This window comes from Elgaria multicarinata, chromosome 20 (genome assembly GCF_023053635.1).
Source record: "Elgaria multicarinata webbii isolate HBS135686 ecotype San Diego chromosome 20, rElgMul1.1.pri, whole genome shotgun sequence".
Lineage (NCBI taxonomy): Eukaryota > Metazoa > Chordata > Lepidosauria > Squamata > Anguidae > Elgaria > Elgaria multicarinata.
The window spans coordinates 19473443-19500723 of NC_086190.1; the positions used below are offsets into that span (position 1 = coordinate 19473443).

General features: G+C 59.3%; 1 protein-coding gene across 1 annotated transcript; it reads left to right on the forward strand.

Annotated features, from left to right (window-relative positions):
* The first annotated feature begins 26 nt into the window (after positions 1-26).
* RAP1GAP (RAP1 GTPase activating protein) lies at positions 27-26587 on the forward strand. Its single transcript, XM_063145554.1, has 23 exons — positions 27-117; positions 5176-5211; positions 6058-6105; positions 7146-7184; positions 7751-7936; positions 10210-10313; positions 10500-10578; positions 11683-11736; positions 12389-12472; positions 13679-13779; positions 13955-14084; positions 14638-14793; positions 15090-15161; positions 15447-15533; positions 15986-16126; positions 16839-16970; positions 18977-19054; positions 21251-21360; positions 22016-22129; positions 22317-22440; positions 22680-22785; positions 23572-23675; positions 26396-26587. Exons 2-23 carry the CDS (start codon positions 5194-5196, stop codon positions 26507-26509), a joined length of 2181 nt encoding a protein of 726 aa, XP_063001624.1. The 5' UTR covers positions 27-117; positions 5176-5193; the 3' UTR covers positions 26510-26587.
* Positions 26588-27281: the final 694 nt, after the last annotated feature.

Consider the following 27281-nt stretch of genomic DNA (forward strand, 5'->3'; position numbering starts at 1 on the left):
TTCCTTTTGTCTTTCCCCAGAAAGAGCGATGGGGCGGCCCAGTCTTCCTTCAGTGCTCCCATAGAGGTGCCATCCGTGAGCTCAGCCGCATCTCACGCTGCTCTCCGCCGCCCCAAGGTAAGAGTCTCCGGAGCTCGCTCCTTCGCACAGACAAAGCGGCCGGCCAAACGGAGGGTAGATCTGGGGCCGTTGACATTGCAGGGTGGAAGACGGGAGACCCTCACCACCCAGACGCCGTTGCCTGTCCTGCGCAACTGCTGCTCTCAGCCACGGAACGGGGCCCTTAGTAGCCAGCAAAGCTGGTGGCAGCGTGTGTGTTGTGCATGCAAAGCGATCCGGGTTCAACCCTCAGGATTACCACTTAAAAAGATCTTGGTGGTAGTTGGTGATGGGCTGTCCGGGGTTCTCTGACGGAGTCGCCTAGCATCAGGCCTCTTCTCCGGCCCGCCTCGGCCTTCCTCCCATGCAGGCGCGTCCTTGAACGTAGCGAGGGCCACCCACTTGGACAGCAGGTGCGCGGTGGTGCGGTGCTTCCTCTCCCGAAATAAAAGCCACGGGGTGGAGGGCGGCGGACACCCTCTTGCCGCCCTTTGCACCCCGGCCAGGCCTCCTCCTCGCCTCCTGGCACGATGCCGCTGCCACTGCTGTTTCTGAGCTCCGCCACCCCAGAGGTGGGAGGGCCTCTTGCCAGCCGGGTGGGCGGACCGCTTCAAGCCTAGCCAGCCCCCCTTTGTGTTCCGCGGTCCTCCCCAGGGCCGCTGCCACGACGAATCGCTTGTATTTGTGGGTGGGTCTCCATGGCGACGCGAGCCGTTATCTGGGGCGGGGGCTTGATGCGTTTGGATCCCTGCGGCGTCGCTCTTTGACACCTGCGCCCCCCCCCCGTGCCTCTGGGCCTGGCCTGGGACAAGGCCTCGGTCCCTCTGGCAGGGCAGGGCCCCCTCCACCCGCCTGGCCTTCCGGCTTCCCAATGCCGATACGCCGTCGTCCTTCCCGGCTGTTTCTCTTTCACGGCTGCGCTCAAGCGTTTGTCCTGCCCCGATGGTTTCTGAGAGGGCGGCAAGGCAAAAGGTGCCATGCTGGGCATTTCGAATGCCAGCTCCACAGAACGAAACGCTCTGGGGCGACGAAGAGCCCTAAGCTGTAGTGCGTGAAGACGCGTGTGTGCATGTGTGCAAAGCCCTCGTCTGCACGGTTTGAACCGGCGCCGCAAGCCGGCTGCTTCTCCCTCCGGTCGTGGCCAGCGCTCCCCTGCCACGGGTGTCCTCCTCCGTGGAACGGGGAGAGGGCGCATCCGTCCGGGGGTCCTTGATGGGGGGGGCAGCTGATGCTGCTCCACCCTCCCAGAGGAAGCAAAGCCCCCCCCCCAGGCCTCCCTCCCCTCGCTGCCAGGCCCGGCGCCTGGCGGGCCGAGGGAGGAGGTGAAAGGGTTCCTTGTTTTGGGCTCTCGGCTGCCTGTCACTGAGCGGCTGCCAATATCAACGGAGCGGAGCCCTTTCGCGCAGGAAGCGTGCGTCCCGTCGCCCCTCCGTCGGTGCGGGCTGCCACGCTGCAGGGAGAAAGAGGGGGCCGTGGACGGCGGAAGTGCCCGGGTCTAAGGGACGTTTGTAGTCAGGGGCAGCAGCGGGGAGCGGTTCTTCACCTGGGGCTTGTACGAGGCACCGGCCTGCAGGACCCGAACCCGGGTTCACAGGTGCAGCAGAGTGGAAGGGGGCGAGAGAGGCCGGGCCCTCTGCAGGAGAGGGTCCCTGTCTTGTCCCAAATCCCAAAGGTCCCGGGAGCAAGTCAAGCCTCTGCTGGAGCGTTGAGCCCCTGGGGTGGTCCTGGGGGTGTGGGGGTGTGACCCTGTGCTACCTAGACTGTGGGCGCACATGCATGTGTGAATGCCAAGCACTCCACAATCCGGCTGGCCCAAGGCACCCACCCACCCCTGCAGCTCAGGGTGCAGAGGGAGGCTGCGGTGTCGGCTCCGCAGAGGGGAAACTGAGGCACAGCCAAGGAAGGGCACAGCGCAGATCCGAAGCGGAGCTTTTGCATCGGACAAGCGGGGATCCTAGTCACCGGTTCAGGGCGGGTGCAGAGTTCTAGCTCCCCGGAGGCCTTTCTCCCAAGCCAGCACCCTTGCAATATGACTTCAACTCCCATCATTCCCAGTTAGCGGGCCGACCCATCCCAGAGGGATCCTAGCACATCCACTAACCCGTCCTGGAGGGGGCGCTGTTTAGCCCAGCAAGCCCAGAGGGTTTGTTTTGTGGTGAGAGCTAAGGAAGCCATCGGCACGTGCTCAGAGGTACGGTTGCCACTGGCTGGTTCTCTGGTTTGAAACCTCAGAGATTCCAGGAGAAACACCGGTCAAAGAAACAGAGGAACGTTTGCGGCTGGTGCAGGAATTTGCTGCTCCGCAAAGGGGATCCGTGTGAGCCTCTTGCGCCGCCGTAGGGAGACCCTTCCTCCTCCTCCTCCTCCTCTGCCCACCCACCCCTCGCCTAGGCCTGGGATCGCCCAGGGCTCTCGGCTGTGCTCCCTTTCCCATATCAATTAAAGGATCAATTAACTGGTTAAAGGAGCACACTTGATTCTCTTTAATTAACTGGCTGATGGCCTTAATTACAAAGGCGGGCGGCAGAGGGGGGGCGCGGAGGAAGATGTGGTGTGTGGTTGGCTTCTTTTACGATCTCCCGGCGCTATCTGGGAGATCCCCACGGCTTAAACTCCTCTAAATTTAAACTCCTATCTCCAACCGGCCTCTCTTCCTCGTGGTTCTCCTCCTCCATCGCTTTACACTGTAAGCTCCGTGAGGGCAGAGACCTGCCTGCGTTCCCTGCACCATCACGGCTGCAGGGTTTCCGCATCCACAGACGATTTTGTATAAAATCCAGGGCTAAGCAACTTGCCGCTGTCCGGATGTTTCGGACTATAACGCCCATGCGCCCCAGCCACCGTGGCCGGGGATGATGGGCATTGCACTCCAAATCGACAACAACAGCCACAAAATATATATGGCATTTTTCAGCTTTTGTAAACCGCCCAGTGCGCTTTGGCTATTGGGCCACATAGAGCCGTAATAAAGGGGGGATAGAAAACGGTAAATAAGTAAATACGATGTTTTTATTCTCTCGCCTTTGTGGTTTGTCATTTCTGTGAACCGCCCGGAGAGCTTTGGCTACGGAGCGGTTATAGAAATGAAATTCAATCAGCGATAATAATATCATCATCACATCACAACAACAAATCAATAAGTTCTCCAGACTGAGCTGAAGAATACTTTGTTCTGTACCCTTTAACTTTTTAAAATCTTGTTTTGCTCCTTCCGCGTTCCCGGGCGGCTGGAGCGGAGGGCTGCCTGCTCTCCCGCTTGGCTTCTGCTCTCCATCCTCCCATCCATTCATCCCGCTCAAGTGTAGGCCAGTTGCCATGGCGACCCCCGTGGTCCAGGGCCCCAGCCTCTTCTCCCCCCCTCCTCTCCGTCTTCCCATGTAGGCGCGGAAGGCCGCTGCGCTCACCCTCCGCGCTCAGTCCGGGGAAGGGCTGTGGCCAAGCCCGGCCTCCCTCCTCTTGGCAAGGCTTCCCCCCCCCCAGCACCTGGCTCCACGCCCAAAGAGTACACACACAGCAGCAGCAGATCCCCGTAGCCGGGGGAGAGGACAGGGGAGCCTCAGCGGGCCGGAGAACCGGCTTCTCCCTCTCCGCCTCTCCCTCTCTGCGTGGTCCTGGGCGATCAGAGAGAGAAAGAGGGGGAAAGAGGCAGGGAGCCTCTCCGGCGCAACCTGGCCGTCCCGCACAAGCCCCGAGCTGCCAGCGCTCCTGGCCGTGGGGGGGCAGGATGTGACCCGGAGATCGACGGAGGAGGAGGAGGAAGGCGGATGGCGGAGCGCCCCCCTCTCCCGGCCCCGCCGGAGCTGCCGCCCCGGAGGGGCTCGACAGAGGATGGCTGGAGCGTGAGTCCCCCTCCCCTGCATTTGGGCTAAGCTTCAGGTGGACCCGGTGGCCGCTGACAACGCTCCAGGCCGGCATCCCTGCGGGGTGGCCCAAGGCGGCTTCTGCCTCCTGCCGCTGACCCAGTGGGCTTGGTTCGAAGGAGGGAGCGAGGAGGGGGAGGAAGGCAGGCAGGCAGGGGGAGGATGGGGCGCCGGTAGAACTCACGGCCACAGAATGTGGCAGAACGGTCAGAGCGTGGGCTGAAGGGGGCGGCGGCTGGAGGCGGCCTCGGACGGGGCAAAAGTCCACCCCTGCCTGACACCCCGAGGCCCAGCGGTGCCTGCTTCTTCTTCCCAGGCTGCCTCCCTGTTCCGTGTTGTGATCCGGAGCCCCCTCCTCCTCCCTCCCCTTCCTCCTCCTCCCTCCCCAGCCCCCTTTCCTCGTGTGTCGTGTCATTTTAGATGCAGGGGGGCAGGGGACTGGCTCATTTCGTTGATTCTGTGTAAGCCGCTCTGGGAGACCTTTGGGCTGAGGAGTGGCATAAAAATCTCTCAAATGAACAAACATTATTATTATTAATAATAATAATACTATTACTGCTAATAATAATCCTAGCCAGGAAACCCAGCAGAGCGGTGCAGCGCAGCTGTCCTCTGTGTGTGTGTGTGTGTCCCTGTGTGTGTCCCTCTTAAGGAAGGAGAACGAAGACAGCGAGCCAAACTGTGCTCGTACTCCAGCATGGCGGGGGGGAAGCGGGGGATACGACAAGCTAACCGTCAACTGTGCGCGCACTGCTTGCATGCTGACCCTGCCAGTGCGCAGTGCCTTTTGCGCAGGGGAGGGCCGGAGCGATCCCGGAGCGATCCACACACTTAGGGGACCCTGCTGTGCACCCAGCCTGTGTTTAGCCGCGTGTTTTTGCACACGCTGAAACAGGAGGGCCTCGTCCCTTGCTGGGGCACTGTGAATTTGACAGCCACTTGTGGGACTCTTCAGCTGGAGACGCCTCTGCCCGTTTCCTGGCTCAGCCTCAGTGCCCTGCCTGTGAAATGGGCGGGATGTGGCCTACCTTCGGGGTTGCACGAAGGAATCCGAAGCGTCTTCCTTCCCAGGGACCCATCAACTCCAGGCCGTTTGTCGTGTGCTTCGGCCTCCATCAGGGGAGCAGCAGTTTTGGGGTGGGGGTGGGGCAGTGGGGCTTAATCCCCCCCCCATGCAGCTAGCCTGACCTGCTCCCTTTCTCTTGCCTCCTTGCAGAACACCGACTTGTTTGAAATGATTGAAAAGATGCAGGTGAGTCAACCGCCCCGTGGGCCGGCCGGCCTGCCTGAGCTTGCACCCGTGTCTGGAGGAGCCGGGGGAGAGAGCGGGTGACCCAGACGCCAGGGGACATCTGGGGGGAATGTGGGAGAACCAGGGATTCTCCTTCCTGCCCTGAAATGGCACTTCTAGGGTGGGGGAATTTGGGAGGCGGCGGGGTAGGAGATAGCCAACCGTCTAGGAAACTTTTGTTGAATGACTCACAGGACATGGGGGACTGGATGGGGCGTGGGGACTTCAGCCTTTGTTTCACTCAAAAAGGAGCTACGGATCCGAGTGCGAATTGTGGACACTTCCCCTCTTCCCCCTTGCACTATAATCTGGAGAAAGGGGGTTTCTGGAAGTGTGGGGCAGGCAGGAAAGAGGATTTCTGCCGGGCTTGGAATTACGCGCCGCAACCCCAAATCCCACCCCCAAAACTTGGCTGCACCCTCTCAGCAGTGGGAAATGTACTCTGCATGTGCTCAGAGGTGTGCCTTCCTTTTAGCGAGGCTCCAAGAGATTGGGAGGAGGGGAAGATGAGCCTAGACATTTATTCTGGGGTGGGGCAGTGCAGCTGTGAGACTCGGAGGTGTGCCACATCCGGAAAGTGTGGCCGGGCGGGCGGGTATCAATCCACGGGACTCCTTGTAAAACCTCTCCAGCCCTTTCCCTCCCCCCGCGCACCATGCACGCATCCCAGGGCCTTTGCCCGCCCTGTGCCAAGCAGGAAGTGTCCTCCCCCCGCCCCTCCATCCCCAAAGCAAAGGTGCTCTTGGCAGGCAGCCCAAGGCGGCCCGTGCCAGGTGTTGACTCAAGCTGGTCTGTGTCTCTTTTCAGGGGAGCAGGATGGACGAACAGCGGTGCTCCTTCCCTCCTCCTCTGAAGGTACGTGGCCTGGATCCAGGAGCCCCCGCTGCCCGGACTCTAGGGCGCCTGCCTGACCCGGCCGTCCCCTTCGCTGCTGCATTTCTCGGGGCGACCGGTGGGCGGAACACACAGACATTTGTGGGGGAAGCAAGGCAGGAGGCCACCCTGGGGTCCAACCTTCAGGGCTTTGGGTGCCTGCAGGCCTTAAGGGGTGGGGTGGGGGTGGACACCTGCATCCTTTCCTAGACCCTCGGGAGGGACGTCCGCTTGGCTCAGGTTTCCCTGCCTCGGCCCGTGCCCAGCGCCCCCCCTTTTGCTCCCCCGGAGCTCCGCAAAAGCATCCCCCGCCTCCCTTCTCTCCCCCACGTCACCTGGAGACGGTCATCTCAGAACGGTCGGGTTTCGTGGCTGGCACGGATCCAGGCTGGGCCTTCTTGGGCTGTCCAGAAAGGGTGGGGGAGGCCTTCCCTGTGCCGTCCCGTCCCAGGCGGACGCTGGTTCGAACTTGCCCGGAAGACCCCCCCAGAGGCGTGGGAGATGGGGAGCTTCTGGCGTTTCAACGTCGTCCGCAAGGCTGCGACCTTGAACCGGACGCAATTTGCCCGGTCCCCGGGGAGGACCGATGGACTTTGCCACTCTTGGGCTTCGTCGAGGCCACCCCGCAGCCGCGCACCCACGCAGCCAGCCTGCCGTAACCTTTCCTCTAGCTGGAACTCGGCCGTCTTCTCTTCCTGCTCGGCTTCCCCTCCCGATCCTTTGAGGCATCTCGCGTGGGCACCCGGAAAGGAGCTCCGCCCCCATACAAGCTGCACCTGTTTCCCCAGATGGGCGGCACAAGAGCCTTTCCCAGAATCGGGCAGGGGACGTGGGTGGGCACACACACAAGGCCACGCGGGTGCAAGCCCACAGCGACACAAGCACACGTGGGCAGAGATACGGGTGCAGGCACACGTGGACGAGAAGTGCAGGCACGCACAGCTGCAAGCAGACCCGGACACGCTGCAGACCTCCTTTTCCGCAAGAACTCTTGACATTCCGGCACGTTCTTTTTTTTGCAGACGGAAGACGATTACATCCCCTATCCCAGCGTCCACGAGGTAAGGGACACCCTGCCACGGCCGCGTCACCACGGAGGATCTTTTCTGTGGGCTGCTAGCATCCAGCTGCTGGGGACAAACCGTGAGGGAGGGCTGTTTCCCTCGGGCTCTGCGGAGGCGGGGACCTGCAAACTCTCAAAAATTGACCACTTAGGAACATTTTTGTTTATTTTATTTATTTGCAGCATTTTTTGCTCTGCTCTACAGCCCAGATAAGGCTCCCGGAGCGACTTACAAAAATGAATAATGAGACAGTCTCTGCCTGCGGGGTTACAATCAAAGACACGACATAAAAGGAAAAGGCGTAGGGAGGGAGGAGGAAAAAAGCAGGCACTGGTTCTCAGTCTCAAAGTTCTTATAAGTGTAATACTTCGTTTTGCAAGCAAAGCTCAAACAGGGCAGAGTTTGCTTCAGAAGCGCCTTTTCCAAGCCTCGCTTATGAAATGTGCTTCGTGCAACTCTTCCCATGGTCTGCGTGAGAATAAGTGTCGCCCACAGGGGGACAACCTCACTGAGGTCCGGCTGCTGGGGTTTAGAGCTTCTTTGCCTCCTCCCCTTTTGTCCAGGTTTTGGGGCGAGAGGGCCCCTTTCCCCTCATCTTGTTGCCCCAGTTTGGGGGATACTGGATCGAAGGCACCAACCACGAGCTGACCGCCCTCCCTGAGATGGAGCTGCTCCAGTCTCCGACCTCCAAGGTGAAGCTCGAATGCAACCACATGGCCAGGATCTACAGGAAGCACTTTCTGGGCAAGGTAAGAGCCTCAGGAGGTGTCCACGGTCCAGCCCTGCGGAGGGGGACTGCGCAGCCGCGCAGTTGAGCAGCTGCGCCTCCGAGATGTCTCCTTCCCTGGTTCCTTCCGCTGGCAAAAATGTGAGACTGCCTTTACACAGGGTTGATTGGCCAGTCTCCATTTAGTTGAAGCACTGATTGGGCAAGTTTTCAAAGTTCTAGTTGGTCCGCCTTCCTGCCTGCCTTCCTTCTTTCCTTCCTTCTTTCCTTCCTTCCTTCTTTCTTTCTTTCCTTCCTTCCTTCCTTCCTTCCTTCCTTCCTCCTTTCTTTGCCTTTCCTTTCCTTTCTTCCCAGCTCGCCCAGAGCAATTAGTGCAGCAGCGTAAAAGACCAGCACTCCCGATAAAAGCAACATTGAAAGGTGGCGATAACAAAAAATGCTTGGATAACCTGTCGACAAACAAACCCTTGACAAACCGTGTGAAAACAAGTCCGTCGATAAACGCTGAGGCAGGGAGTTCACAAGCACCGGATCAACACGTTCTGCAATTCGTTAATGTGGCGATAAAGATCAAGGGGTCAACCGGGCAAGAGAGGAAGGGGGCCAGGGAGTCCCAGCGGGGGTCACGCTAAGTGGCCTTTGGGGGTCTCCAACTAAAGCTGCCTTCTCCAAGGTTGTGCTTTTCAGACGAGAGCCAGCGTGGCGTAGCGGTGAGAGTGTTGGGCTGGGACTTGGGAGATCTGGGTTCAAGTCCCCGCTCGGCCTGAAGCCCATTGGGTGGCTTTGGGCCAGTCACTGACTTTCAGCCTCGCCTACCTCGCAGGGTTGTTGTTGTGAGGATAAAATGGAGAGGAGGAGGAGGAGGCCCATGTAAGCTGCCTTGGGGTTCTTGCAAGAAGGAAAAAGCCACGTTATAAATGTAATAATAACAACAACAAGACCAACAGGAATCGCCTACGCCCGCCGGCTGGCCAGCTAGGACCTTATTCGCAGGGCTAGTTCATGTTGTGTGTCTGACCAGTCAAATATCAGCAAGGAGTTTGGGAAGGCAGCGTCTTTTTGAATAAATAAATGGTTTGGACCCTGCCTCCCATCAGCCCTGGCTAGCGGTGATGGGGATGATGGGAGCTGTAGTCCAAGACACCTAGAGTGTTGAGCTTTTTGCTCCCGACGAGCAGGGCCCAGTACGACCCTCAGCCCAACTGAAACCACAGCGAGGGGCAGAAAAAGGGTGCTTGTCTTCTCGCTCCAGGGGTGGCCTGGGCTTGGCGTTGCCCCCGTGCCCGGCCTCTCCCCCGCTCCCTCTCCTGCTGCCCTCGCCAGAGTCCTCCAGACGCCTCTTCCTCCCTGCACAGCTCGCTGCCTTTCGACCTATTGTATGTGTGTGTGTGTGTGTGTGGTTTTGCCCCAGCCTTGCCAAGAGGGAACTGTGCTGTGTGCCAAGGGCGGGGCGCTTGGCGGTGCCAGGGGCGCCTTGGGATCTGTGCCGGAGGGGGGGGGAGTCTGTAATGCCCCAAATTAGGGAAGTTGGGGAAAGGCCTCCTCCGAAGGACTAATGGGCAGGGTGGGAGGGCTGTGTTGGTTACCTGTCCCACTCAGGATAGATTGGGGGGCGGGGGGAGGCAGGAAGTCAACAGTAAAGACGGAAGGTATTGGGGGGGTTCTTGAGCACCTCCAAAAGCTCTCCCCGTCCCCCCACTCACGCCCAATAAGATCTATGCAACGTCTCCCCAGAGCGCCCCTTTATCTGCTTTTGGACACATCTGCGGTGCAGCCACCCTTGCGATACTGTAGACAGATCTGCCCCCCACACACACACACACATGAAAAGGATATTGTAGATATTTTAGAAAAGGAAAAGTGAAATTCTCCGGGGTCTGGAGCAGCTCCCAGAGGAGGAGGAGGAGGAAAAGGTTCCACGTCTGGGACTGTTCAGCTTAGAGAGAAGGCGAGTGAGGAGAGACAGGACAGCGGCACACAAAATGCTGCCTGGCGTGGAGAAAGTGGACGGCGAGGACACTTCTCTTCCTCTCTCGCAATATTTGATCCCGGTGGGGTCTTCCCATGGGGCTGATTGGTGGGCGATTGCAGGCCTGCGGGGGCAGGGACCACTCCTTCTGCTGAGTGATGGCAAGCCGCTCCAGGGAGCATTTGTGTGGGCGGGGGGGCTTGGAGCAGCATGAAAATACTTCAGACAAACAACTAAGATGAGTAACGAAGAGCTAAGATGAATTGGGCCTGACCCTGCAGGGGCGTTGTTTTGCTCACCTGCTTTTCCTCCTCTGCCCACCCCAGGAGCACTTCAACTACTACTCGGTCGACGTGGCGCTGGGCCACCTCGTTTTCTCCCTCAAGTACGACGTCATTGGGGGCCAGGAGCATTTGAGGCTCCTCCTGCGGTGAGCGGAGGGGGGACGGGCACCCGGATCGGAAGTGTGGCGGCAAGCGGGTGGGGGAGACCCCTTCCCCTCTCCCTCTCCCTCTCTCTCTCTCTCTTTCCATGGCGCCCCTTCTCATTCTGGTTCAGGGCGGGGATCCGGCGCTCTGCTTGCACCCTTGCAACCCCCCCTGCCCTCTCCCCGCAGGACAAAGTGCCGGACGTACCACGACGTCATCCCCATCTCCTGCCTGACTGAGTTCCCCAACGTCATCCAGATGGCGAAGGCAAGTCTGGGATATTGCGGGGGTGGGTGGGTGGGGGGAGAGACATCAAGACCCCCCCCCTTTCCACACCAGTGTTGAGTGGAGGCAAAGGCCCCTGCCGATGGTGTCCGTATCTGGCCCCCAGAGCTGCCGATGGATTCGGCCGGGGTGTCAGTGTCAACATCCGGGCCCTTCTCGTTACAGTCCCCACGTTGACGCATCTCAACAAAGCAGCAGCGGGGTCTTTGGGCCCTTCATTGCCCAGTTTAGTGATTGATTTATTGCATTTGTATACTGCCCCACAGCCGAAGCTCTCAGTTGAGACCAAGAGACGCCCCAATACTTGGCATGGCAGCAGGAGTAGCCTGCAGCCATGTCTGTTGCTCCTGGGTCATTCATGCCCCCGCCCCTGCCCAGGTAGTGGTGAGGGCTGCAGCTAAGCTCAGGGGAAGCAGGGGAAACGGACCGGGGCGGCAGATGACGTCCGTGTCCCTGCTAAGCGAAAAGGGCCGTGGCTTTGCCCCTGGGAGCCCTGACTGCCCCACGCCACTGGACGTGGCCAAACAGAAGCGGCGCTTCCCAGCAATGTGGATGTGGAGGTCGCTCTTCGCCCGCGCACACACATACACACACACCGGTTACTGCAGCACCACGATGGGAGAATTGCTGCCCAGGAACAATCTGTCCGTCCCATAAGCAAAATGAACTGCCCAGAGAGCTTCGGCTATTGGGCGGTATAAAAATGTAATAAATAAATAAATAAATAAATACATACATAAAATAAAAGAGGCCTGCTGAAATGCGCCAGGTGTGGGGCAGGACGGGGGTGCTTTAGGGCCCAAACCCCAAGCGTTTGGGCACATCCTGACCGAAACCTCGTTCGGTGAGTTCCGCGTCCTCTCACGCACGCGGCCCTTCGCGGCCGGGTCTTGTGCAAACGCGGATCTGTACAGCAAGAGCGGTCGTGTGCATGCGCCGGGGAGCGCAAGCGTGCCCATGTGTCAGACAGAAAGCTCCCCGGGTGCCTGGGATGGAGTTCTCGTCCCCTGGCCGAAAGGTCTGTGCGAAGAGAGGCAGGCCCCGTGCTGATGCATCTGCTGCCTTTTCTCTCTCTCTCTGCTGCAGCTGGTGTGTGAGGACGTGAACGTGGATCGCTTTTACCCCGTCCTGTACCCAAAGGTAGGAATCCCGCTATATTAGCGAATCGGAGAGAGAGGCTGCGGGTTCTTTTCCTTGGGGCTGGTTGACACACACGCCCGCTGCCCTGCGGGAATGCAGAACGACGGAGGGAGGCAGGAGCAGGCCAAAGGAACGTTTGGGCCTGCTCCAGTTCCGCTGACACGTCACCCGCACCCCTGGAGCTGAGAGGGCAAGCAGGGCCATCCCACCAACTCTGCCGAAAGTCTGCTTTGTTTTTCCTCTTCCCTCCCCGCCCCTTATTCCTTGCGTGTCGTGACTTTTTTAGATTGTTTTATTGATTGCACGTCAGCTGCTACGGGAGCCGTTTTTGACTGAGAAGCAGGATAAAAAGAAAACCACTTTAAATAATAAACAATAAACAATAACCTCAAATTGGCAGAGGAATAGCTGTGCTAAGCCCGTTTCGGCGAAAACAACAGAGCCCTTTGTGGCACAGCCCTGGGGCTGATGGGGTTGAAGTCCAAGCGCAGCTGCAAGGCCCTGGGTGCCCCACCCCTTTGGCAAGAGAGTTTTGGGGACCTCTGGCTGTAGTTCCCAGAGTCCCTCTTTTTGGGGGTGATTTTGCACTGCTGGGGGGGGAGGCACCGTCTGCTCCTTTAACCAGCCTTTCTCTCTCCCCCACCGCCTCCAGGCTTCTCGCCTCATCGTGACCTTTGACGAACACGTCATCAGCAATAACTTCAAGTTTGGCGTCGTCTACCAGAAACTGGGCCAGGTGGGTGTGCGTCGTGGGCCCGGGAGCGGGCGAGATTGCGGGAAATGTCGGACGCAGGCGGGCCCGAGTTCAAATCCTGCCTGAGCCAGGAATCTCCCTGCGGGGAGCAGGAGGGCTCCCTCTTAGCAGCAAGGAGTGCGCTCCCCCTCCACACCTGATCCAGCGCCTAAGCCTAGCGTCCTTCGGTTTCCACGGGGCCAGATTATGCACCCTGCCCCATGTTGACACTGCTTCTGCAGATATCGGCACCATCCCACAGCGTCTTTTCCCTTGATACGGGGGGTGGGGGGACACGACACGACCCTTTTTATCTCCTGTGCCACCAAATTTCAGCAGCACGTCCATCCGGGGTGGGTGGGGCGCAAGACAGCTATGGGTCAGTACACTGCCCACCTCTGTGTTAAAGGCCCAGAATTCCCTCACTCCGAGCAAGCGTTGCCTCTCTCTGCCGCCTCCTCCTCGTCCCACCCCAGATGTGAAATGTCTTTCCTCCCTACCCGCACCCCGGTCTGTCACACCTGAGCCATGAGCACTGACAGGCCCTGGGGAGCAGCACGGCACCGCTGCCGCCTCCTCCTCCTCCTCCTCCTCCTCTTTCAGGGGCCTTTTGAAGCCGTGCGGAATTGTCTTCTCCGCGTCCCGTCCCCCCTCTTTGACACACGCGCCGCTTTCATGTGGAGGAAGGCACGACAGCGCGTCTCCGCGGATCATTCACGGAGGCATAAAAGGCTCCAGCGTTGACAAGCAATTCTCCGGGGGCGAAGGGGGAGGGAAAAGACGCCGTGATCTCGCTTTCAGAAAACCGCCCACCCTCTCCTCTCTCCCTCCCTCCCTCCCTCTCTCGCTCCCTCCCTCATTAAAAACGCCTCAGCTGTACTTCTGCTAGGGAGCGCCGGCGTGCGGTGAAGGCCGCCATCGTTAGCAGCAGCCGTTTCAGCACTCTCGTTTAAAAGAGCCGTCCCCAACCCGGTTCCCCTCCAGGTGTGTTGGACTGCAATTCCCATCATTCAAAGCCAGGCGGCTGGGAAGGATGGGAGTCGCAGTCCGATGCATCTGGAGGGGAACCGGGTTGAGGAAGTGCATTTGAAAATATGTATATTTATGTCACCTCTCCGTTGAAATGTGTGCTTTATTTATACGCTGATGCTTCCCTAGGCAAAACTAACCTCCCCCGTCCGTCCGTCCGTCCCCACTCTGTCTTTGCAGACCTCGGAAGAGGAGATCTTCAGCACCACGGAGGAGAGTCCGGCTTTCGTGGAGTTCCTTGAATTCCTGGGCCAGAAAGTCAAGCTGCAGGATTTCAAGGGGTGCGTGAGCAAGGCCCAGCCGGACTCGGCTGCGTGGCCGGAAGCAGCGGTGGGGGGGGGGGGGCTGCGTTTGGAGCCTGCGGAGCAGCGCAGCAGCGTTTTTATCTCTCGGCCGCGCCAGGATAGGAGACCGGGTCTGAGGCTGGTCTCTCTCTCTCTCTCTCTCTGGGTGCAGGTTTCGGGGCGGCTTGGATGTGACCCACGGGCAGACGGGGTCTGAATCAGTCTATTGCAACTTCCGGAACAAGGAGATCATGTTCCACGTTTCCACCAAGTTGCCCTACACGGAAGGGGACGCTCAGCAGGTAAGATGTTGGCCACGCAGGCAGAGTGGCGACGCTGGAAGCCAGGGTGGCAGAATGGAAATGCAGTCGGCCTGGTTGACAGAGTGGAAGTGTGGGCAGCCAGGGTGGCAGCGGGGAAGTGTGAAAGGCCAGACAGGGTGGCAGAGGGGAAGTGTGGGAAGCCAGGGTGGCAGAGGGGAAGTGTGGGAAGCCAGGGTGGCAGAGGGGAAGTGTGAAAGGCCAGACAGGGTGGCAGAGGGGAAGTGTGGGCAGCCAGAGTGGCAGCGGGGAAGTGTGAAAGGCCAGACAGGGTGGCAGAGGGGAAGTGTGGGAAGCCAGGGTGGCAGAGGGGAAGTGTGGGAAGCCAGGGTGGCAGAGGGGGGAGTGTGGGCAGCCAGGGTGATGGAGTGGAAGTATGAAAAGCCAGACAGGGTGGCAGAGGGGAAGTGTGGGCAGACAGGGTGGCAAAGCTCAAGCTTGCATGGATCTGTTTCTTTCCCCTGCCCCCTCCTCACTCTGGTGTGTGGCAAGACGGGTGGGCCGTGGTAGTGACCCTCCTCTCTCCCGCTCTTAGCTGCAGAGGAAACGGCACATCGGCAACGACATTGTGGCCATCGTCTTCCAAGACGAGAGCACGCCCTTCGTCCCCGACATGATCGCCTCCAACTTCTTGCACGCCTACGTGGTGGTGCAAGCCGAGAGCCCCTGCTCCGACCACACGCTCTACAAGGTGACTGCGGCGCTCTTTGCGCCATTCTGGGGCTCTGGAGGGAGTCCTCTGGGGCTCGGCGTAGCTGCGCTGCCCGGATTCTTGGCCCAGTTCTTGAAAAGGAGTGTCGCCTAGGAGTTAGAGCAGATGAAGGCTTGAAGGCCGAGGCCTTGTCTCCTGACTGGCGAGGTGGGCTCCCTCCCTCCCTCCCTCCCTCCCGCCAGCCCCTTTGATGTGGAACATGGGACGCGGAGGCTAGGAGCAGCAAGCTCCGGGAGGCCTCGTGGCCTTTCTAGCTGCCTCTCTCTCCCTTGCAGGTCTCCGTCACCGCCCGGGACGACGTGCCCTTCTTCGGGCCCCCCTTGCCGAGCCCGGCTGTTTTCCGAAAGGCGAGTCTTTCGTATGCGTCTTCCCCAAGCCGGTGCCCTCCAGATGTGTCGGGCTACCACCCCCAGCAAGGGGTGGGGCCTCTCCCCAAAGCCCCTCCTCCTCCTCCTCGCATGACATCATTGGGCATCACAGCGCCCCCCCCCCCCGTTTTCCTCCCTCCATGGATCCGGGCGAATCCGATTTGCCAAGGTCCCGGTAAACAAAGGGGCGCTTGATACCTGGGAGGCCACGCCGGGACGAACCCTCCCTCTACGCTTTCTCTCTCCCCGCGTTTCCTCGCTCAGGGGCCGGACTTCCAGGAGTTCCTCTTGACGAAGCTGATCAACGCGGAGTACGCCTGCTACAAGGCGGAGAAGTTTGCCAAGCTGGAGGCAAGAGTCCGCCTGTCCCCCTCCCCTCCCTCTCTCTCCCTCTCTGCGCCCTGAAACCTGGGGCCTTGCTTTGGCCTGCCGGTCCAACGGCCCAGGGGTCTCCGGACTCAGGCTGGCGGGCTGGATGCAGCCTGCCTGGGTTGCCGATCCGGCCCTTCCCCTCCCTCTGGCCCCGCCCCCTTCCTCCTAGCCACCGATCATGTGCTGGCTTTCCATTATTGCTCTGCAGCTTTTCCCCGCCTCTCCCAAAAGCTAAGCTATGCTAGTATTGGGGGGCTTTCGTCCCCTGGAATACGGCCCCCGAGGGCTCCTCAGGAATTGAACTCAGTCCTCGGGGCTGGGAAGGCAGTCTGACTCCCAACAGGAGACACACACCCCCCCATGGCCTCTTGCCCTCCTCCCCCTCCTCCCCCATCTCCCGCTGATCGCCCCCCCCCGGTCTCCCCCGCCAGGAGCGCACGCGGGCGGCCCTGCTGGAGACGCTCTATGAGGAGCTGCACCTGAACAGCCAGTCCATGATGGGGCTGGGCGGAGACGAGGACAAGATGGAGAACGGCGGCGGAGGCGGAGGCGGCTTCTTCGAGTCCTTCAAGGTGGGCGCCTCCCTGGCCCCAGAGCCTCCCCTTGCTCTGGGGTGCCGGCCAGCCGGCCGGCCGTTCCTCCTTGGCGGGGGCGGTGGGGGCGGAGGAAGGACTCGACGCTTCTGGCACCTTACAGGCCTGCTCCACGAACGGGGGGGGGGCTCCCTTCCCGTCCCGGCCTGCTGTTGCCTTGGGGGTCCGTCCAGCCGGTTGGACCTCTCCAAACAGACCCTCGGAAGCTGTTCCTCCCTCTCCCCACTTCCATCGCCTCCTCCCTGCCGGCTTCCTTCCCTTGCAAAGCGTGCGGCTTGGGCTGTGATACCGGGTGCCGGGAGGGAGGGAGGGTGATCCCTCTGCCTGGGTCTGCAGAGCATCCAGCGATGGCATCGAGGGTCGGCAGGGCCGGGCGTTCACCAAGGGCCCTCACCCCAGCAGGGGCCCCCTGACAAGACCCCCCTGGACTTGCTGCTGCTCTCCCCGTTGCAGCCCTGCTTCTTCACCTGCCTCTCGCTCTGGCCCAGGCAAGGGGGGGTGTGAGGAGGAGGAGGTGCAGGTGCCCCCGGCCCACGGGCAGAGAGCCAGTGAGCAAATAGGAGCAATGAGGAGGAGGACCTGGAGGGGGCCTCCCTGAGGGACGGGGCCGTGCCTAAGGCCACTGGAGCTCCACCCCATTGCCGGAGGGCTGGGAGGGGGGCCGGTGACGCCACGTGGACCTGCCTTGCAGAGGGTGATCCGCAGCCGGAGCCAGTCGATGGACGCCGTGGGGCTGAGCGGCAAGCGCCAGAACACCGTCTCCACCAGCCACAGCGGCAGTTTCGGACACAACAACCCGGACATCGCCAAAGCCGCGGGCATAGTGAGTGCCCCCTCCCTCCGCCCCCTCTCTTTGTGGGCTGCTGAACTGCTCCCTCCCCCCCTCCCCACGCCTCTCGCCTCGCCATTCCAGTGCCTTATCTCCTGCCTCCTGCCCCTGTTTCCTGGGTCGGGCTTCCACTCCCTGCTTCCGAGAAACTGCACCTAGTCTGTGTCCCCCCCCCCCCCCCGGGGAAACGACTGGGTAACATCATGTGAAGGAGGTTTCCCAGTAAGGCTCCGACGTTTCCTCTTTCTGCAACGCACCCTCATTCCCACTTTCTCCCCCCACAGAAAAAGTCCCAAACACACACACAAGCATAAAATGAAATTGACTGGAACAGATCACCAGTTGTTTCTGGTCTAGTCAATTTCACTTCCAGGTTGGAGAGGGAAACCTGCTTGTGATCTGGTCTAGTCAATTTCACTTCCGGGTTGGAGAGGGAAACCTGCTTGTGCTCTGGTCTAGTCAATTTCACTCTCTCTCACACACACACACACACACACACACACCCCGATTCAGCTAGCCCTTCCACAACCTGGGACGCTTCAGATGTTTTGGTCTGCAACTCCCAGCTTTCCTGACCATTGGGCTATGCTGTCTATGGCTGATGGGAGTTGAAGTCTGAAACATCTGGAGGGCAGCAGGCCTGGGGAGACTGGATTAGACTCTTAAGGGGCTGCCGTAAAGATGGTGGGGGCGGGAAGGAGCCCGGTGGGGTCTTCCCGCAACCCCTCCGCTATCCCCGCAGAGAAACTCCTCCGGATTCCTCCGTCAAAGTTACGCTTTGGTGCGAAGCCTCAGGGTGGCCACACGATGGCGCCTGTGCACCAGAAGTGGAACATCTGGCTGAAATAGAAACCGTTGGGCAGAGGCGGACGGGCACCACCGGATGCGTCCGTGGGCCCCCCAGATAATTAGTACGAAACGGGGGGGGGGGGGAGAGAGCTGGCCCGTTGGATGACCGGCTTCCTTCCATGCAGGAGCAGGCGAGCTGATTTTCTACGGCCTCAGGCCCATGATTTGCCCATTCCTTTCCTCTGCGTGGATCCCCCACCCCCCCGAAAGAGCTCAGCTGCCCCTGCTTTGGGCAATGGTGTCCTCCAAACAGCTCCTCCTCCTCTGCTCCATTTTATCCTTAAGACAGCCCTGCGAGGTAGCCTAGGCGGAGAGGCCGGGATTGGCCCCACAGCCACCCAGTGAGCTTCGTGGCTGAGTGGGGACTTGAACCCGGACCTTCCCAGTCCAGCCCTCTGACCGCTGTGCACCCTCCCTCTCGACTTTCAGGGGGCCCCCCCCACGCTGTTGAGGGGTTCGATTCTCTTAACCGGTACAGAAGTATTAGTAATACATAAATAATACATCAGCCCCCGTCCGCATGGCTGGGAAAGGCGCCAGAGGGATTACGAGGGGGGGGAGGCCACGGTTCTCCGTCGCACACGTGGAACCACCTGGGGAGGGGTCACCCAGGAGCGGGTCTGGTGGTGCCCCCCCCCCAGGCAGAAGAGAGCTGAGCTCCAGGGAGTGTTTTCTTGCTTCAAGATACTGGCGGGGTGGGTGGGTGGGGGTGTCCAAGTTTGGCCGCACCCCAAGTCCCACGATGGGACAAGGGAGGAGCCGGTCGGAGGAAGGGCCCACAATCCTCAGCGCCTGGTGCTGGTGCGGAGCACAGCCGGCCCCCAAACAAACACAGGCCTCGACCCCCATTTGCTATGACCGTGGCCCCCCTCCAGCCCCACGATGCCACCGGCCTCTCTCCTCCTTCGCATCCACGCCGCCTCCGCGCCCGCCCAGCTCCCCGCGAGGACATGGCAGCCGCCTTTAGTTTTAGCCGTTGATTTGATGACCCGGCGCCATTTCGTTTGCATGACTTCTTTTTCTTTCTTTCTCTCTCTCTCTCTCTCTCTCTCTCTCTCGTTCCTTTGTTCCCCCTCCTCCCTCTCCTCCTGGTCTGTCTCTTCTTCTGTTTCCATCCCTCTTTTTGCGTGCTTCTCTGCCCGCTTTGCCAGTCATTGCTTGTCCCCGGAAAAACGCCAAGTAGGTACGGACGTCGAGGAAGCGCCATAGGCATAGGAACCATAGAAGAGGTTGCTGGTCTCTTTCTCTCTCTCTCTCTCTCTCTCTCTCTCTCTCTCTCTCTCTCTGTGTCTCTGCCTCTGCCTCTTATTTCATGGCTGCCCCCTCTCGCCCCTCCCCCTGCATGCTGGGGGTGGGGGGCACGTGGCCAGCCCCTTCCCTCCTCCCGGGCCACGAGGGTAGAGGTCCGGGCAAACGGCTGCCTCTTCTGCAATGTGCAAATAACCGCTTGACTGGGAACAGGATGGGTGGAACTCCTTCCTGCAGGATTCTGGGAAGGCCTGTCAGGGAATGTTCTGGAGAAAAAGAAAAACTTCAGCAAGGTGGGGGCGTGGTCCCAAGTTTTTCTTTTTGTATCCAAAATCTTGATATTCGTTGACGGGGAAACGAATCTCACGCTCCCATCTTCCAAAATATGGGATTTTCGGGAGGGGGGGGAGTGCCATCTCCCATAATCTCCTCTACAGATTCTGGTATTTCATTCTGTTTTCTTTCCATCCCTCTCCGTAGACAAACTAGGATTGTAACAAACTTAGTTTTCCTTCCTGGCCTGCCTGGAAGGTAGTTAGGATGTAGGGTTCTGCTCCTCCTCCTTCGTAAGCGGGAGGTGTTTGCCTAGGACACTACGTGGGGTTTCGGCACGTTGGGGTTTCTTCTGGGGCTAAAGGGAGGGCGAAATCCCCCTGAAAGGGGACGCTGGATTTGGGAGGCCGGAATGAACTCTGTGCGTGTGTCAGGGTGCCCTGCACCTCTTCCTACACCCTCGTTCCTTGCAAGGCAAGCTGGGTTCCTTCGGCCCTCTCATCGGGTTGTCTTAAAAAATGCTGCCGCCCCGCCAGTGTCTGGTGGCCAGTCTCTGTACCCATATTTCCCCACATCTATAGACGCAATTAAACCACAAAGCGCTTCCAACAACAATCTTTTCTCAGGGCCGACAGAAAAAAAAAGTGGCGGGCAAGCTTTTGAGTTCAGCAGAGTGCTTCTTCTTCACCATGGATGTGAATCACCAGCCTCCAAAAAATCAGTGATTTGGAAAAAGACAGGTTTTTTGGTTCTTATTCCAGGGCAATATTATTATTTTTCCCCTCTCTCCTCCCCTGCCCCCAAATTTAATTTGGTTTTGCTTAACATTCAGAAGCAGCGCTTGGTTGAATGCAAAAACTCGCGCGCTCCTCAGCGGCTTTTCTTTGGTCCTAGCGAAGTTGTGTGGCTTCTGTTGTTCTTTCATTTTTGGGGTCTTTTTTGAACCTGCTTTGGAGAAAACAGCTACAGGGATTTCTCCCCCTGGGGTGACGTTGTTATGATTAGGTTTCCTGGACATCTCGGAATATACCCAATGTCTTTGGCTTTTCTTTAAAACAAAACAGACAAAAAGGGGCTGCATGAGCCCGTGGGTGGGATGGGGTGAGGCCCCCAAACCCACCTTGTCAGGCTCCCCATTTACCTAGCTCGCCACCGCCCCCCACCCTGCCTGCTTCTCATCCCCCCCCCGGTGCCCACAGCCACAGAGAGAGGTGGTCCGTCACCCCGTGGACGTGAAACATCAGCTCCTTTCGCGTGGCTCCTGAGTCCCCCACCTCAGGGGGTGGGTAAGCTGCACACCACGACTTTTGCTGCCTGTGTAAACCCTTCGCCGTATACTCCGTGCCCCCGTGGGGATGGAGGCACCACCGGTGGCCAAGGACGTCGGTGGCTGGGGTCACGCAGACGCATCCACCCTCCGGCCTTAAGCTGACCCAGAGCTGCCCTGAGTTCCCGTGGCCTCCCACCACTCCAGGGTGCCGTTTGGGGAGAGCCCCGTTCCACTTCTTCTGTCTCCCCGCAAAAGGAATGCTGTCTCCAGACGCCCCTACTGGGAAAGACGGCGGTACTTAGGCCTGCTGACATCCTGGACTCCAACTCCCATCAGCCAGCAGGGACCGTGGTTATGAATGATGGGAGGTGGAGTCCAATAAAGGCCGCAAGTTCCCCGCCTTGGGTTTCTAGCATAAGAATTCCTGCAGAGGCCCGGGGTAGTGGCCGCCCTTTGCCCACGGGCTCCTCTGCCACACACCTGCTTGTGGCGTGGATGCCGAAGCGTGGCTTCACGATGCCACCTCAACCCGCGTGGCTTCCCCGTTTCCCCTTCTCCCCGGGTGCCCTTCTTTCCCGCTTCCCCTATTCCCCAATCTCGGTCTTTGTGTCTGATGGGCGTGCATCTCTTCCAGTCCCTGATCGTGCCCGGGAAGAGTCCGACGCGGAAGAAATCGGGGCCCTTCAGTTCCCGGCGGAGCAGCGCCATCGGCATCGAGAACATCCAGGAGGTGCAGGAGAAAAGGTGGGGGCGCGGGATAGGAGCCCCCCCCTTCCCATTCTCACACCTTGTAGCTCAACAAACCAGTGGCCAGTTCTTCTGCTCAGCTACGCGGCCGCGCAGCGACACATTCCACGCTTTCTCCGCTCGTAGCCGCGCAGGCGATTCTGTCCCCATTTAGACAAACGTGTTCACTTCAGGACTGGGGTGGGCTTGGGGCGGTGCCTGTGCCCTCACCTTGTGGGTCTGTGTGTTTGTATGCGAGTTTTCTTTATTTATATCTTCCCGAAGCCTGATGTGTTAACTGTTATGAATACAAAGGCAAGACAAAAGCAACTGTTAGCCGATCAACTGCGCAATGCAAGCCACTGAGCCCCGAAATCCGCAACCCTCTACCCCGGGGACAGCAGACTCGGTGACCTCCAGCTGTTTTGGATAAAAATGCCCATTAGCCCCAGCTAACATGGCCAACAGTCAGGGATTGCAGTAGTCCAAAACAGCTGGAGGGCAACAGGTTTCCTGCCCCTGCTATAAGTGCTCACCGGCGAGGATGCCCCATGGAACTCAGTGGGACTTGCTTCTGAGTAGACCCGCATGAGTGGGTCTACAGAGCGGCTGATGCCTCCCAGTCACAAAGCTCTTGACCTGACCGGCCGACCCGGTTGTGTGTGCCGTGCAGGGAGAGCCCAACCGGAACCCAGAAGACCCTGGACAGCGGCCACGTATCCCAGGAGCCCAAGTCTGAGGATTCGTCCAATCAGAGCTCGCCAGAGATGCCCACCACCAAGAACAGGTCCGCACCAGGCACCCCCACCCCCGCCAGCCTCTCAAGGCAGGGCCGGTCCACTCAAGGCCAGACCCCACCAGGCGTCTCCGCTTGCCCGGGGCGTCTCCTCCTGGGTCGACGGAGACGAGGCCTGACTGGGGCGCCTGGCAGGTGTCCCTCTTAGCCTCCCCCCGCGCCTCCTCTCCCCCTGCAGGCCGGATCCTGCTGCCCCCAAACCGGAGGCCCTGCGGGACGTCTCCCGGTCATCGTCCAGCGCCAGCAGCTTCGGCAGCGTGGTGGAGGAACACGAAGGGGGCCACGAGGACGACACCGGCCTGGTACGTGGCTCCGAGGGGCGGCTGGGAGGAGATGGAGGCCCTGCTGACTGGGGATGATGGGTGTTGCAGTCCAGTGCTCCTGGGAGGCGCCTGGTGTGGGAACAGGGAGGTGGGCTTGGGAGCGGGGTGGAGAGGAAGTTTACTCTCCTGCTGGGGTGGGGGTGGGGGTGGGGGCATCCTCTCCGCTGCACAGCCGCCGCCCCCTTCCCACACGGTGCCTTTCCTCCTGCGCGACCCAGGAGAGCCAGTCCTCCTCCGGGACCCCGCAGAAGCGAGACTCCTTCATCTACAGCACCTGGCTGGACGACAGCCTCAGCACCGCCAGTGGGGGCAGCAGCTCTCCAGGTACAGCGCCCTCCCCTTCCCCCTCACTTCCCCCTCGCTTTGCACGGGCCGGGAAACGGAGGCTCAAGCCAGGGCTGGCCTGGGGGACAAGGCGACAGGTGGGCTCCCCGCGTGTTGCCCATCAGGCTCCGGTGTCCGTCCACCCGGCCGTTCATAGGGGCGTGCTGCTTTATACCCTTCCTAGCGCGCACGTGTGGGTCGGGGCTGGGGAACTACAGCTCAGGAACCAAATCGCCAGGTGGCCACGCCCCCATCCCACCATCCACCAATCGTGGCGGTTTCCCGGTTGTTCCGCCCTTTCCTCCCTGTTCTCATAGGTTGAAATGCCTCTCCTGAGACGGAGTCCCTGGCAGGGAGAGGTTTATGCTAAAACAGGCTGGCAGGTTTTATATTTTGGCCCCTCCCCCTTTCCCCATTGGCTCCGCCCACTGCTGGCATGCCACGCCCCCATGAGAGCTTCTCACAAATTGGATTCGGTCCTCCGGCTGCAAAAGGTTCAACATCCCCAGTAGGGAGAAAGTGGACGTTTTAGTTGGTGGTAATGACTCCGCCGGCGATCGATTAACTACGTCTCACGTCGAGAGAGCCCACTTGCGCCTGATGTCAGACGCTGCAGGGAAGAGGGGCTGCTTTGTGGTGGCTTCCCTGGCTCTCTTCTTACCGGCCCGTAAGGCACCACGGAGGCACCGTCTTGAGGACAAGGTGTGACCTTCCCTCCCTGGGCTGCTCTTGACTTTGATCGCTTTCCCTCCGTGCCTCCTTCTCCTGCCTCCTCCCTCTTTCCAGGCCCTTCTCATTCTCCCCAGCCGGACCCCCGGACTGCCACGGACCCCTCCTGTCCGGAAATCAAAATCCAGTTGGAGCAGGCCGAACGGCAGCCCCCCCACCTGGTGAGTGGGCCGGCAAGGGGTCGCGCCAGCCGTTCGGTCGTGAGTGCAGGTTCCCGGGGGAGCGGGGGAGGTCTGCCCCACCCCGGAGCTCAGGGCCACCGTCTGGACCGCTGGCAGAGACGGTGCCTCCGCAGGGCACGCGGGGCTCTGGGGGTCATTTTGCCAATGGGTCCAATTTGAAGAAGGCAGAGTGGGGAGAGAAGGGTGCTTTTTCCATGGGTTTCCGTGCAGCCTGGGGCGACCGGAGCGCTTGAGCTACAGAACTGAGTCCATCCCATGAGTCTAGGAGGGAGGTGTCTCACAGGCAGCCCCACTGCCCTCCCCCCTCCGACACACCTCAAAATGAAAAATTAAAATTAAAAACAAAACGGCACTCCGTAGCGGCTATGAAACAATAAAACGGACGAATTTGGCTCCTCTGCAATCGAAATGTGTCCGTTTTACCGCTGTGGAGTTGGTGCAGCAAACAGGTGATTTTAACAAATATCTTTTTCCCACCTGCCAATGCAACGCATGGAGAGGAGGTGGCCCCGCCCCTCTCTGCATGGCCACGCCTCTTTCTTTGCATGACCCGCCCACCCACCGCCCCAAAAGCCATCTCTTGGTTACTCTGGAACGTGACGGAACGTGGGTCACGAAATGGTTTATTTATGCCCAAATGCAAGCGGAACGGAACGGAATTTCATCTTCAGGACTATCTTGGAACACATGAAAAACGCACATAAACATTGACTTAAAATATAAACATTTTAAAACATTTTTTTCTTAATCTGGAGAACCAATTTCTCACAGGAACAACCCAACGAAAAATGATATTTCCACAAGGGTATGTTTGCACTAACATCTTATTTTACTAAGAGCATTTCTCAGGTACAAATAAGGCAGCGCTCTCATCAGAGACAAACACATTCTGATAAAAGGTGAACTAAACTCCACATTCTTAGAAATGGTCGATTCAGTTCCCAGCAGAGAAGGAAACATTGACTTGACACATTCTCCGGATTGTGTTCGGAATCTGTACTTTTCTGTTGATTGTTCTTTTAAGAAATTTTCTCATTAGATTTTTTTTTTTTTTGAAATATCGGGTTTTGTGGGGTGGTAGAGATTTCATTTTTAAGGTTTACACGTATTTTTATGTGCTGCCAAATTGCGCCTGCAGTAAGGGGGCCCTTTCTTCCGAAATGCGTTTAGGCAAAATTAAAATCAGTCGCTTCGTCGCTTCCGGAACAATCTATCTCCCCCACTTATCCTCGCACTCAGAGCCTCTCCCGCATTCCGCTTTCATGGGAGCTCTGGTGACTTCCTTTCACAGATAATGATGGCGCCTGCCCTGTCCGCAGCGCTGTACGGCACAAGCAAAAAAATAAAATAGCAACATAAGAGCGTACGGAGTGTGAAATCCGAGAGTAGGAAGAGAACGGGAGGAGAAGGTTAAAGGCGTGAGGGTTGGAAGGAGAACCCTGCAACGGCTCTCGTCGCTAGCCGTGATGCCCGGTGTTTCCTTGCATGAAATGACCCATTCTGTGACCACCCCCTGACGTCACTGCTGCATGTGGCCGTGGTTTTAATGTTTTGTCCTCCTTTCTGTGTGTCTGCCCGCGCAGAGCTGCTAGCCTTTCCTGCCCAGTCTCCGTGGACGTGCCTCCCCACAAGGTCAGACCCTCTCTCGCTTAAAGACATGACACTAAAGGAAAGGGGGTGGGGAGGGAGGAGGAAGAAAGCAAGTCGAGGTAGTTAGATTCTCAGTTGCAAAGCGCAGCAGGGCTCGGGCACAGAGGAAGGGCTTCCTTTCCCTCTGGTGATCTCATACAGAGCTAGGCATGACGGAGGCGCTCTTGCAGCCCCGACTCAAATGGGGTGTCTTGTGGCGGCCAGCTCCCGTCTCCCCCTCGGGCATCACAGCGTCCTGATTGCTCTCTGCACGGGAGATAATTCCCCACCAGGGCCAGCCCTACCATTAGGCAGTGAGCCAGTCTCTTCGGGTGGCGGAAGTCGGGTGGCATGGAAGGGGCCACAGTGGCAGCCCCCTGGCCGTTCCCCTCCATTGGGGGGCAGAGCTCCGTGGCCAGCCTTGCACCCCCTAAACTAGCCTGCGGGGGGTGGAGGTTGCTGTCCCGTCTCCAGGGTGGAAGAAAGGCTGATCTCTCCATCTCAGGTCAGTTTCTTTAAGCAGAATAGGAGGGGGGCGGTGTCTCCATCTTGTCCTTCACCTCAGGCAGTGCAGTCTCCTGACGGCCCCCCTCCGTGGCTCGAAGGCTTTTGTAACCCGCTCCAGGACTTGCTCATTGAGAAGCAGGACGTAAATATTAATAACGATGGAGATAATAAGGGAGAGGCCCGAATCCTGCTTGACCCTCCCGCAATGTAAAATGCTTCCTCTTCCAATACCCCATAAACAAGCTGCCGTGAAACCCAATCTCTGTGGGACCGTAGCCTGGTCGCTCCCTTTGGGGGGGCCTTGCTTTCACCCTGCCCGTTTGTGGACTCCCACCCAAACTTGGCTCCAGAAGTGGGATTTAAAAGAGAGGGTGAAGCGAGAGCAAACTCCCAGAGGGCCCGAGAAGTTCTTGAAGTCTGGGGGCGGGGGGGTGGACGGGGAGGCCTCTCCTGCTCTCCCCCTGGTGGGCCACCGCCCCGTCTTTCAGCCCTGCCCTCAAGGGCTCGGGGTGTCCTTCAGGGGGTTGGGTCTGACTCCTCTCCTCCCTGGCATGCTCCTGCAGCACACAGCAAAGAAGAAGCACAAGCTGAGGGGATGGCGGGAGGCCACGGCCTTTGTCCCGGCGCACGGCGACTGTCCAGCCAGCAGAACGCGCTCGTCCAAGCCTCCGTCTTAAGCAGCTGCCTCGCCGCCGCCCCCTTCCAGTTGCTTCCACGAAGACCCCCTGGAATGGAGCTGCCCCAGAACCCTAGACCCTGGGGGGACCAGCCTGTAGCAGAGGCTCCCGGAGACCCCAGTCCATCCTCCCACCTTCCACGAGCGATGCTCAAGAACCCCCTGTCCTCCGGGGCCCACTGAGAGGTCTCCGATGGCTGACTGGAACCCTGGCGGAGGACGAGGCGTCCTTTGAAACGCAACGTAGACAATCATATACGCGCACTGTGCCCAGAGTGTTTGGCGGACGTCAGAGAAGGGGAGCGCAGTATCGGGAGTTTGGGGTCACCACCACGCATGGGGCAGCCCCTTGTTCATGGCGGAGCACCTGGGATGTTGACTCTCTTAGCCGACGAGAGAGGACGGCGAGAGGCCATTTCCACGAGCCCTCTTCTGGAAGCCTTGGGACGGTGGCTTCTGAGCTGGGTTGCAGGCCACCGACATCCCGCCTTGCTTCTCCGGCTGGCGAGTGACCCACCATATTCACCGTTTCATCCTTCTCTGCCCCAGGCCCACCACCAGCCGGTTGGAGTCAGAACCAGCCGCCTCCAAAAGGGACCCAGCCAACCCCTCCACGTCCAGCCACACCGCTGTATCCACCCGTTCACATTTGGAATCGCTCTTTTACACCGGGCCATTGCTCTGGAGGCGGGAACGGTTGAGAGCAGTTGCTCAGACGCGGGGTGGCTTCGTATCGTGGTTCCCGAACGTACCCCGACCCAGATCGGACTGCA

Excerpts from the sequence above, each read along its gene's own strand:
- RAP1GAP (XM_063145554.1), top strand. Across the intron at positions 7,185-7,750 it reads CCTATCCCAGCGTCCACGAG|GTTTTGGGGCGAGAGGGCCC; the intron begins GTAAGGGACACC and ends CCTTTTGTCCAG. Across the intron at positions 22,786-23,571 it reads TGGGGGCAGCAGCTCTCCAG|GCCCTTCTCATTCTCCCCAG; the intron begins GTACAGCGCCCT and ends CCCTCTTTCCAG.